We start from the raw sequence: 12,970 nt of genomic DNA on the forward strand, positions 1-12,970 counted from the left end.
AACCATTAAAAGTTATAAAATGATCACTCGACTATTCATATGATTCAAACTCATCATTTTTCATTAAAAAATTGGTGATTGTATGATATTGATATTAACATTTTGACTAGGGTATGATAAAATATGATCAAACATTGAAATGTTTAATTAATGAATGATTAAATAATAATAATAATATTTGTCAAAAGTTATTTCAATTCGAAACTGATTAATGAATTGAATTAATTTTAAGCTCAAATCTCACCTATGACTTATGATGATTAAAATGTATAGTGATAAAAAATATTTTTATCATTTAACTAAATAGTTAATTTAGTTAAAAAAAATTAAATTTTTATCCTAATGTTTCATTTTGAGACAAAAGTGTCAATTCATTTGATGAAAACGATTAGCCAACAAACCTTCAATGCTATAAAATATGGTTCTTTTTGCCAAAATATATGTTTTAAGCTAAAATACTCTAAAAATGAGCATGAATAAAAAATTATTTAATCGGTTTACATTATGTCGTCGAGTCAGTTCTTGAAATATTATGTTGGTGAGTCAGTGCTTGAAAGCAATAACAGTGTCGATAGTAATCATTAAGATATGATAAAATCATGTCTCAATCAACAAGTTGTGTATATTTATTTTGCATATTGATATGTTTATGTATAAGTATGCGAATAATTTTTTTAAGAGTCACATAACATCATTTTGCATAATTTATATGTTACCTTCAGGTGCATAACTTAACTCCTATCACATAATCGAGTTTAGGGTTTAGGGTTTAGTGTTTAGTATTTAAGGCTTAGGATTTAGGGTTTAGGGTTTAGGATTCATTACAAATACATTAATTAATCGACTTTGTAATGATTTATGAGGTAAGTACAATATAATATTTTGATATTAAATGCTCAAACCCTTGATATTTATGATATTTGAACCCGAAATCTCAAAATATAACAACAATTTAAAAAATTAGTTATTAAAAATATTATCATTAGAAATATATTAAATATTTGTCATTAGATAAATAAATTTTTATTAATTTAAAATAAATATAAGAATATTTATTCAAAAATAATTTTTTTACCTTTTTTCAAATTTTCTATTATTTGACTGGTTTTTCTTATTTTTTATTTTATTTTTCTACGTTGTCAAGTACTTGTGCAGTAAAAAGTTAAAAAAGAAAGAAAAAAATCAACCAAACACGAGTAATTTAACATGTGCTTAATTAAATATACTTTTATTTTTATTTTAGTAATATACAATGTAACAATTGGACTTGGGCTGGTTAATTAAAAAAATTAAAATTTGAGGGTAGTTGTATTATAGAATTTTTTATATATTTTTAAAATTTAATAATTATCAATAATGTATTTTAAATATATTTTTAATAATGTAATTTTAAAAAATCTAAAATTATAATATAACATTTTTCCGAGTAGCTCACGAGCTTTTCGAGTCGAATATCGAGTAGCTCGTTTCGGCTCGTTAAGAACTCGAGTCAAGTTCGAGCTCGAGTCGATTCTATTTGATCCGAGTATTTATCGAGCCTTGATCGAGTCGATCTCAAGTAGCTCACGATTTGTCTTGTCTCATTTACAACCCCAGAGGAGACAATGTGGGATAGAAGGGTATTGTTTAAAAAAATAAATAATATTTTTATTTTTAAAAAAAAAATTCAAAAAAATATGATACTTATTATATAATGATTTTGTAATGATCATTACGATGTAAATATTTAAAATAATAACGTTAAGTACTCACATTGATCTAAAATTATTTAAACACATAAATAAAAAAATATAATTTAGGTATTTTGTTTATATTAAATAATATTTTTATTTTAATATCGTTAACTACTAATATTGTTACACGTTATAATACCGTGCATGATGGATGTGGCAAGGCATCCATCAATGTATGGTACATGCATCTGACGTTCATGACATCGTTAATTCATCGACGTGTTTGAAGGAAAATAAAAAAGGGATTTTATTCTGATCTTTTGAAAGTTTTTACATTTCAACTAACCAACAACCCAAAACTTTTTTAAAAGTTATTTTTAATATTTTTTTGTCAGTATTTATATAGATAATCACTGTGAAACTGTGATAGAAATAATAGAAGGGGGAAAAAAAGGAAAATAAAGGAAAGACGACTTACACTGTAAGAAATGAAAAGCCTTGCCTTCTCCTAACAATTTTACTTTGTTTTATGTTGTTATTTATTTTCATTTTGTTTTTTCCGTAGTGATTTCGAGGTGGGTTTGTATTTTTGTTCGATATTATTGGAGATTATTGTAGTTTTACCTTGTTTCCTAAACAATTCTATGGTGTTTTTTTATATTCCAAACATTTAAAATTCGATTTTTTCCTCTTGTTTGATGTCGGGGTTTATAAATTTCAGGTCTATTTGTTGATTAGTTTATAAAAAAGGGAGCTTTTCAGGAAGACTCATCAGGCTATGGCGGCAGTTGAGAAGGTTCCGAATCAAGATGCGGCGGCGGCTGCGGTAGCAACGAACGATCAGGATCAGTCAAAGCAAAACCATTTGCGGTCAAAAATCGATCCGAGCTTACACCAGAGCGATCAGGGGTTGTACAATGAGATCGGTGGTCCTTATGCTCGATCCAACGGTGGGGATTTTCAGGGGAGCAATGGTGGTAGCGGGGATGAAGTTGGGGATAGCTTCAAGAGGGACATGAGAGAGTTGCAAGAACTCTTCTCTAAACTTAACCCCATGGCTGAGGAGTTCGTGCCTCATTCAGTTGCCAACCATGGAATTAATGGAGAGCTTTTCATTAACAACTCCGTTCTGCAAAACAATAACATACCAAGTAACGGCAATGCTGGTGGAAGGCGGGTATGCCATCAAAGCCCCCTCTTTTTTAATTGATTGCCTTGTTTACTAGTAGGTGAATATTGTTTGTCATATTGGTGGTAAAATTTAGAAGAGAAGAAAAATGAATTGATTTGTTTGGGGGGTTAGAAGATAGTGCATTTTACATAAGGGAAGTTTTATGTTTTTCAATCTTTGCTAATACGTGCTTCATTCATTGATATTGTCTTTCGCAGAAGAAACAATTCGGTCAAGGGAAACGTCGACTGAACACCAGGACAAGTATGGCCCAAAGGGAAGAGGTTATCCGCAGGACTGTTTATGTGTCTGATATTGATCAACAGGTATATATATATATATATATATATATATATATATATATATATTATTTATATACAGCTTTTTTAGCTATGTTATGATTCTGCAACCAATTCTGCAATTTATGCTTTATCGTCTTTGAGATTTCGATTCACTTTTTTACTTGTTGAGGTGTAGGTCACTGAAGAGCAACTTGCTGGTTTATTTGTGAACTGTGGACAGGTGATTGTTTTCCTTGGTTGTCTTAAAAGTTTTCATCAAAACAATGCGTCTAAATGAACTTTTTTTGTGAAGGTGGTTGACTGCCGCATATGTGGTGATCCTAATTCTGTACTTCGTTTTGCCTTTGTTGAGTTCACTGACGAAGGTGATTTTGCACCGTGCTTACTTAAACCATAGTTTAGGGGGTTGTTAATCTAACTGCTGAGCGTGATATTTACACTTTTACAGAAGGTGCACAAGCAGCTCTGAGTCTGGCAGGGACTATGCTTGGATTCTACCCAGTTAAAGTTCTGCCCTCAAAAACAGCTATTGCACCTGTTAACCCAACATTTTTGCCTAGGGTGAGGCTCATTGTTGCATTGTTAATTTGGAGTCTTCTATGCATTTTTCATTATTTTCTCCTATTCCGTGTTAAATATTTGTTGTTCCAATTTCAGAATGAAGATGAACGCCAGATGTGTGCAAGAACTATCTACTGTACAAACATTGACAAGAAGGTGAAAAGGTTTTTGCATTTTTGAATGTTGATTATGAAAAATCATCCTGATTGCAGATAAAGGAGCATTTTCATTTATAATACAATTTTATGCCCTTCAGGTTACTCAAGATGATGTTAGACTCTTTTTTGAAACAGTCTGCGGAGAGGTTTGTTATTGGATTAAATCTGGAGCTGTTTCTTCTATTTATTACATCAAAACCTGTATGGGATGCATTTAGAATGACATTTTGTCTTGTGTAGGTTTATCGCCTAAGGTTGTTAGGGGACTATAACCATTCAACTCGTATTGCTTTTGTTGAATTTGTAATGGTAATCATTTCTTCCTCTTCATTCATGCAATTGTTTGAACATGACTGAGCAAATATTTTTGCTTATAAGTGTTTTTATATGTGCTTGCATGAACTTCCTTTTATATCTTAAAGATTTAGGCCAGTCAGCGGGTATGATTTTTGTGTTAACTAGTAACTATAGGATACTGTGTTTTGTGTGTTCAAATCAAAGAAAACCAATACAGAGAAGAGACAGTTGGATCAGAGGAGGCATGTCTTTCAATATAAGGCCCCATGAACCGCGATATTTAACAGATTTGTGATAACACTATTTAACAATAAAAACAGGCTCCCATCAGTTGTAGGCCAATGTGAAGGCATAATATCCTACTTTGTGATAATCTCGGAAGGAGTAACAAATTTGCTTTTTAACAAAATTACGTCATTGCATTTCCTTTTGGCTTTTAAGTATAGCGTGTGAAAGTTAAGCTGAAACTTATCTATATGAGCTATTTTTTGGAAGATGCAAATTTTCTTGTTTGTAGTATAGATCGATTGGATATGCATTCCAAGTCGTGTATCAAATTTTTTTGTTTACTAGGGAAACTTGTGTAAATATTATCGTATTTTGCTTATGTAGCAGTGACCCTATAGAATCTTTCTTGTGAGTAAATATAACATGTGTTGCTCCATTTCTTGCAATGCCGTGATTCAAAGTAGCCGGGTAAATTGTTGTCAATCATGCATGTTCCTTTTCAGTTATATAAATGGTTAATTTTGTCTTTCATCAAATCCTGATATAATTTGGATAATGTCTTCTAGGACCTCCCAAACACTTTCAGTGCTAATTATGGATCTCTTATCATAACATTATTTTGATAAAGACATTAGAAGAGTACAATGATATGCTACTTTTTTGTTTAACACTTTAACTTGTGGCCAGATCGTGTCTCATTTGCAGCTGAAATATTAATAGACTGCATTCTTTCTTATACGTGAACTTGCTTATCAATTACTATTGTCCCTGGTTTGGTGTTTCTTATATTAATGATGATGCAAAGATTGGCCATTCAAAACTTTGGTTTAGTTTGCACATATTAAGGCCGAGTGAAATAACCTTAAATAATAGGATTTAGCTATTCTATTCTAGTATGGTATGTATTGCCTAGAAACTGCTGTTATGCTTGTTTTATAACGTAGGTTAAACTAATAAAAATGCCCTTATACTTTACCACTTCATTTAAATAGGCCCTCATACATTTTCTATAATTAGTTGGCCTTTAACTTGTGAACTTTTACTTTTTGATAAAGTGAAATTTTACTTAAATAAACCCCTAACCTATAATTTATACCTAAATAAACACTTGGCATAAAGAAATTTTCCACTTCAAAATAAGGGCTTACTTGGGTACACACAAATCAAAGGATAATGGCTTATTTTAAGTGTAAAAAAGTACAAGGGCTTGTCTTAGTAAAGCATTTTAGTTCAGGGGTCTTATTATTATTATTTTTAAAATTTTAGCCTATAACATAATCTTTTGTTTGCAACTATTTTGTACTGATTTGCCAAATACTGTAACTTAAATGATATGGTAAATAATTCTTTGAATTGACAAATGATTTGTGTATGTTACTGTGAAAGGAACAACCTAAAGTGGTTTAGGGGTGGACGGCGAGCGATATAGTGAATTATTTATTGATTGTCTACCTCTTTTGATGGTAAACCTACATCAACGTTTCAGAGATGTCATAAATCCTAGTTTTGAAATTAGTTCAAAGTTTGCAAGTGATATGTAGCTTTTTTCTCAGAGTATTTATTGCTTCAACGTACTTGAATTTGTAATCCTTTTATTTGTGTGCAGGCTGAAAGTGCAATTGCTGCTCTCAACTGTAGTGGTGTGGTTCTGGGATCCTTGCCCATAAGGTCAGATTAATTTTCTTTTGTCATAATCTCTCCAAAGATTTCTCATTTTTTTAATATTTACCGTTTTCTACATAACATTTGGTTCTTGTGTTTGATCAGGGTAAGCCCATCGAAGACCCCTGTTCGGCCACGCACTCCTCGCCTTCCAATGCACTGAATAATCTTGGTGTTCAGAAATTAATTTAGTACCAGTTTATTATATGATACATATATTAAGTTACATACACACACCCCTCGATGTACTGGTGTATCCGGTGTTGGGCTGCCAGTTTTATCTGATATTGTTCACTGGTGCATTGTTAGCATAGGTTTTTGTTTTAGCCTTGCAACTTGCAATACATAGGCTTTTGATGCATTGTTTGCTCACTAATCAGGACAGGGTTTGTGCCAAAACTAAACTGCTCTTTGCACTTTCTGGATGAACTGCTTCTTAAGGTTACTGTTAATGTGCAAATGTCTTAGATTGACCTTATGCTTTATTGTTTCTACTTCTGGCATCTCCGGGAAATCATAAAATTGTCTGTGTACAAGGCAAACTCATTGATTATGCTTATCCATTTGCAAACGTAACTGTTTGAATTTAGATTTTTTATAAATAACTATACTTTTTAATCGCTACTTGCTAGATGGGTTCAAAAAGACAAAAAGGTTACAGGGACAAAACGGCTCTTCCCGGAGATTCCGTGGTCTCCCACTATCCCCTGTTCCTTCCCAAAAGTTCACTCATTTTCCTCGATAAATTTTAAGTGACAAAGGACATTCAGGTACCAACAATCGAAAGTTAACAAATGGGTCATAAAGATATAGTGGCTTGGGGTGTTTTTTAAGATTGCTTGTAGAACAGAATGGGAAACTGTGTGATTGTAGGGTTGGGAGAAGCTAATGAAGTGATCAGAGTCATAACTTCAAACGGCGGAGTCATGGAGTTTTCGTCCACAATAACAGCAGGAAGCATTACAAGTGAATTCCAAGGGCAGGCTATTTTCCGAAGCAATGATATCCTCGGGAAACCTGTTTTTCACCATGAACAACTCCTCCCTGGTAAATCATACTATCTACTTAACGCCAAAGACACTACTTAAGGTAATTGTCGACCACCACGGCAAGTTCATCAGCACCATCATGTCAGGTCGAACAGCATCCCAGCTTCGCTTGTTGTTCCTTATAGGATGACCTGCAATTATCAGCCGACTCTGAAGAGGTCTCATACTGATGTCTTCTCCAGGTACGACCACCACCCTGGAGTTTGGAAAGTGAAGCTGGTGATAACAACCGAACAGCTGTTGGAAATTTTGTCACAGGAAGCTCGAACTCAAGAGTTGATCGAGTGTTAGAACTGTGGCCAAGTTTGGAAATGGGGTCTCATCAACATTTGTTGGCTTCTCAAATCAATGTAGTTCGTCAAAGGGTAGGAATGCTTCCTCAAAGCTGTAATAGGAGTTTGTTGTTAGACATGTAGAATTACAGACAAGTCCCTTTACAATTGAAATGGTAATTAATGTCCAAATTGTGGGTTCCCTGACATAATATTGATTCCCTCATTCTCGCTTCTTTGACATTTTTGGTTCTAAAATAAAAAAATCAAAGTTAATTCAATTAGTTCATATTCATATATTTTAGATTAAAAAAGTTTCTTTGGACAAGTTTACCTTTTGAATGTTAATTTGCAGAAAGAATTGAGCGAGTCTGGTAGGGTAAATTTGGATATTTATGGTATTTTGGACAAGTTTTTTTTTATTATAAAAAAAGGGGTGGGGAGAGGTTCGGATCGTATTGTGATGTATAAGTTATATAAAGTGATATTGGATTTAGATCTTGTAATTCAATTATTTTCAAGTAAGGGTATGTAATGACTCGAGGAACCCCAAGTCAACACTCAGAGTTAACCCGGATTAACGTATAAATGAACTTAATTAGTAGATGAGCTGCCTAAAAAAATTTAGTAATCTACTTTTACTAGTTTAAATTTTATAAGTATATCTTCCCTTATAGTTTTATAGATTCATTCTTTTAATATAAAATCTTACGCATATCAATCAACAATCATCCTACGATGAACAAATGTACGGAGGGGAATACTTCTAATGTTTTGAAAAATTTTCAAAGATACTCGCACTAAAAGCTCCCCACGATGTTCAACACTCCATAGATAATTTTGTTAAAAAATTATGTTCTAATTGAAATGTCTGATTGATTTGTTTTTTTTTTCTATTTTAATGGTTTGCTTCTATAAAATTCACCCTTCTGTTTTGAATATTTCGAGCTAGTTTGACATTTATTTTGGAAAGTGATTTTTAAAAGTGTGGTAGAAAAAAATTTAAAAGTGATTTTTAAAAGTGTATTTTAAAATTTAACTATTTGAAATTACTATTAAAAAGTGATTTTAAAAATATATATTATCAATACTTTTCAACATTTGAATTTTAAAATAATATTTTATTACTTCAATTTAACCACAATCACTCATTTAAAATTTGAAATAAAATAATTTAAATGATATATTTATCATTTTAACAATTTAAAAATAAAATATAAAAAGATATATTTTTATAAATAAATTTAAAAGAAATTATTATTATATATGAAATATATCAATTTAAATTATAATAAAAATATAAAAATACAAATACAAATATAATTATAATAAAAATATATTTTATAAGTACTCGTTATTAATATTTTAATATATAAATCATAAGTTTTATTTACTTTTAAGTAATTAAAATAAACTATTAAGCAATAAATTATTTGTAAAAAATTAAAATTTCATATTGTTAAATCAGTTGATTATAAATATAATAATATTTTTTAAAAATATGATATATTATTATATGATTTATTTGTAATTAATAATTTGTGTTTGCAATGTTTCAAGTAGAAACTCATTATCTAATATGTATATAACTTCTAAACATTTTAAAAATAATCTTAATTTAGAAAGTTGCATTGGTAAATGATATAAAATTTCAAAAGTAGCAAGGAACGTAGAGAGTGGAGACCCTTACATAGTCAGTTAACCGATTCATTAACATGGTGAACATTAAAGTTTTGGGTAAAGTACACAAATGATCCTTGACTATAGAGTGTTGATCTATTGAGTCCCTCAACTTTAAAAGTTATAAAATAGTCTACCGATTATAAGGCGTTGATTTGTTGAGTCCCTTTGCTATTATAAATTACAAAATAGTCACTTGACTATTCATATGTTTCAATCTCGTCATTTTCTGTTAAAAATTGACAGTCATATGAATTGAATGTTAACATGTAGACTGAGATATAATAAAATTTGATCTCAGAATTATTTGAGTTGTATTTTTGGATGTTAACCTGTTGACGTCCAACTCAGAGAGTTGCCAATTTTTTAACAGCAAAATGATGAGTTTGAAACATACGAATGGTCAAGTGATCATTTTGTAACTTTTACTAGTCAAGAGACTCAACAAAGCATTACTCTATAGTCATGACATCATTTTGTAACTCTTAATAGTCCAGATACTCAACAAAGCAACACTCTGTAGTCGGGGGACATTTGTGTACTTTACCCTAAAATTTTATATTTTAACCTATTGAGTGGTCTCATTAATTAAAGGAAGTGTTGTTCTCTCTTAAGATTTCGAATTTGAGCAGCTGCGTCTGCAAGGTGTGTATGCCTATTCAATGATTAAGAAAGATTATGAATAAATCTTACCTTGTAATTACCCCCAAACTATTCAAAATCTTTTTTTTATTATTTAATCGAACTCATTAAGCGATCTCAGTAGTAAAAGAGATTTGTTCTCTCTCTAGAGATCTTGGGTTCGAGAAATTACATCAACAAGGTGTGTGCATTGTCAATAACTAAAAAAATATCTGATCAAATAATACTTTATAATCACTCCAAACTAGTTCAACAAAAGAAATTATTTAATCCTAAATAAAATTAGGGTAAAGTACATTAATGGTCCCTCGGCTGTAGGATATTGCTTTGTTATGTCCCATGACTATTAAAAGTTACAAAATGATCCCTCAATTATAGAGTGTTGATTTGTTGAGTCCCTCAACTATTAAAAGTTACAAAATGATCACCTGACTATTCATTATGTTCCAAACGCGTCCTTTTCCGTTAAAAAATTAAAGATAGTCTGAGCTAGACGTTAACATGCTGACTGAGATATGATAATTGTTTGAGATTATGAGATCAAATTTTATTATATCTCAGTTAGCATGTTAACGTTAAGATGAGATTGCCGTCAATTTTTTAACGGAAAAGGATGAGTTTGAAACATATGAATAGTTGCATGACCATTTTGTATCTTATAATAGTCGAGAGACTCAACAAAGCAACATATTATAGTCGGAGGATCATTTCGTAACTTTTAATGGTCAAGGGATTTAAGAAAGTATTATCCTATAGTCGAGGGACTATTTGTGTATTTTATCCGTAAAATTATTTAAGTTTATTTTAGTTCAACTAATATTTTTTGTTTAGTCAATTAAAAACTTATATTTATTTATTTCATTAATTGATTATGCACAACTTTAACGGTGACCGTGTATTAAATATTAGTAATTGTTTATTTTGTATTATTTCATTGTTGCATGTAAACTTCAACGTATGGTGGTTTAGTTTTTAGGTGGTAGGGTCTTTTCAAAGGCATAAAACCTCACAGTAGCGCACATCAATGGCCGTGATACCAAAACTTTCTTCATCCCTACCACCATTATAACTTATCATGACTGCATGACTGCAACGAAAGCCCAGCTTCGAAGAGATTTGCAAATGTGAGAAGGCATGAATCTATCCATAAATGGTCTGTCTCAGGTCCCTCCTGGCTTTAGGTTTCATCCTATAGAAGAAGAGCTTCTTCACTATTACCTCAGAAGGAAAATCTCTTATGAAAACATAGACCTTGATGTTATCCAGGAAGTTGATCTCAACAAGCTTGAGTCATGGGATATTCATGGTACTAACAATTTAACCAAACCCCAGAACTTTTCTTTTTCTTTTGATTGAATTCTGGTTTGAATTTGTGGAAATACAGACAAGTGTAGAATAGGAGGATCTGAAATACCCCACCGGATCCCGGACCAATCGTGCGACGGCTTCCGGATTCTGGAAAGCAACTGGCCGTGATAAGATCATATATAGTGGCTTTAGAAGAATTGGGTTGAGGAAGGCATTGGTTTTTTTATAAAGGAAGAGCTCCACACGGTCAAAAATCTGACTGGATCATGCATGAGTATAGGCTTGACGATAACACTTCCCATGACTCTAATGTAAGCAATCCTCTTTCACTCTTTCCTTTTTAATCTATAGAGTTAATGGCACTAGATGTCCTCAACTTATTAATCAAATTTTGAATTGACCCTTTTATACAATTGTAAATTATCTCTCTCTTGAATCCTTTAAGTATCTTTCTAATCAAGGCTTCTATATGTTTAGCCCGCAGATTTAGCTTTAAAAATATTTTTAAACATGTCAATTTCTTTGGTATAACCACCTATATACTATCTATTACTTGATTCATTCAAATTGGATATTGTAAAGGCTTAATAAGGAATAATCCTCCCAACTCAATTTGCTCCATTCATAAATGTCAAAATTGAGGCTATTGTCCATATTTAAAGGATCTAATAACTCACCCTACTAGACAAACTAGTTGTTCATTAAACAAGTCAAATTTAAGTTATAATTTTTTAATAATTTCTACCTGGGGGAGGGGGAGGGAAATTTTCGCTTGTAATGGATTTTGAACTCACAATCTAGGGAAGATGAGAGATGCGAGAACTTTTATCGAGGCCAATTTTGAATTTAACCTCATAATTCTTCTTTCTAAAAGTATATGTTGTATAGTATAATATAATACAGATGTAGTATATTCTTAATAAAGCATTTGGTAAAAATATGGATGGGTACAGGCTTCCAATACCATTGGGGAATCCGTGGGTGAAGATGGATGGGTGGTTTGCCGTGTATTCAGAAAGAATAATTATATGAAAACCCTAGTCAGTCCTAAAACTTTGTCCTCCACTTGTCATGATTTAAAGAAACAGATGGTTTGCTCAGGAGGCGACGATGGGGTTCTAAATCAAATCTTTCATTACATGGGAAGCACTTTCAAGATGGAGAATGATTCATTGAGCAACAATAATCCCACACTGTTTAGCAAACAACGTAGGGATCAACAATGGGTTACATGAAAGCTTCATGCATCTCCCCAGGTTTGAAAGCCCCACTCCCCCTTCTCTTTGTTACCGACCAATCCATGAATCAGGTTCGAACAACCAAGGTGATGATTGTAGTGGTGGTAATAATGAGTCCAAAACTTGCGTTAATGTATGGGTCACGGTGGACCGACTAGTGGCATCCCAGCTAAGTTGTGAAGTAGAGACAAGCAAGCATCATGTTTTAGTGACCCTAATGCGGTTTTCAGTCATTGTCACGATGATGATATTCAATTATCTCATTTAAATGTGCAGAGATCAAATCAAAACTCACAGTTGTACAGCAACGACAATGATCTATGGAGCTTGACCAGGTCATCGTCAACACCATCTTCATCGGATCCCTTATGCCATCTGTCGGTATAATACAAGTAAATGTCATTGTTCGAATACTGTCTTGATTAGGTATATATGTACACATGCATTTGTGTTTTGCATTAATAAGGGTGAAATATGAGATGTGGTGGCACTGTCAAGTCAGTTTTACGCTTTACATAATAAAGATGCCATCGGTTTGTTTATAGGGATTAATACGTTCTATTTTCTACTTGTAATCATTCCCAACGGGGATTGTGGTCTTACCCTAATTCGTTAACTATCTTGATCAAAAGAAAAGGTTAAACAAAGTGCTTGATTTTACACCAACAGAGTTGGTCTAAGTAATAAGTAACTTAATATCGTTTAAGTAAATTTTGAGTTTGAATCATT

General features: G+C 32.0%; 2 protein-coding genes and 1 pseudogene across 4 annotated transcripts; all 3 read left to right on the forward strand.

Moving 5' to 3' along the window:
- Positions 1-2,065: 2,065 nt before the first annotated feature.
- LOC120196959 (polyadenylate-binding protein-interacting protein 11-like) lies at positions 2,066-6,255 on the forward strand. Of its 3 annotated transcripts, none has more exons than XM_039198629.1 (11): positions 2,066-2,154; positions 2,395-2,850; positions 3,063-3,170; positions 3,322-3,366; positions 3,439-3,511; positions 3,595-3,707; positions 3,804-3,863; positions 3,964-4,011; positions 4,106-4,174; positions 5,997-6,058; positions 6,158-6,255. In XM_039198629.1, exons 2-11 carry the CDS (start codon positions 2,452-2,454, stop codon positions 6,213-6,215), a joined length of 1,035 nt encoding a protein of 344 aa, XP_039054560.1. In that variant the 5' UTR covers positions 2,066-2,154; positions 2,395-2,451; the 3' UTR covers positions 6,216-6,255. The 3 variants fall into 3 exon arrangements, with proteins under 3 accessions (XP_039054560.1, XP_039054559.1, XP_039054561.1); XM_039198630.1 differs by lacking the exon at positions 2,066-2,154 and having other exon boundaries at positions 2,509-2,623; positions 2,655-2,850; XM_039198628.1 differs by lacking the exon at positions 2,066-2,154 and having other exon boundaries at positions 2,213-2,850.
- A 648-nt stretch (positions 6,256-6,903) lies between these two features.
- Positions 6,904-7,392, forward strand: LOC120196540. Its single transcript, XM_039198329.1, has 2 exons — positions 6,904-7,099; positions 7,142-7,392. The coding sequence occupies exons 1-2, from the start codon at positions 6,904-6,906 to the stop codon at positions 7,390-7,392; spliced, it is 447 nt and encodes a 148-aa protein (XP_039054260.1).
- Positions 7,393-10,817: 3,425 nt separating this feature from the next.
- Positions 10,818-12,637, forward strand: LOC120196686 (annotated as a pseudogene).
- Positions 12,638-12,970: the final 333 nt, after the last annotated feature.

The sequence above is a fragment of the Hibiscus syriacus genome, unplaced genomic scaffold (assembly GCF_006381635.1).
Source record: "Hibiscus syriacus cultivar Baekdansim isolate YM2019G1 unplaced genomic scaffold, ASM638163v2 tig00117034_pilon, whole genome shotgun sequence".
Classification (NCBI taxonomy): Eukaryota; Viridiplantae; Streptophyta; class Magnoliopsida; order Malvales; family Malvaceae; genus Hibiscus; species Hibiscus syriacus.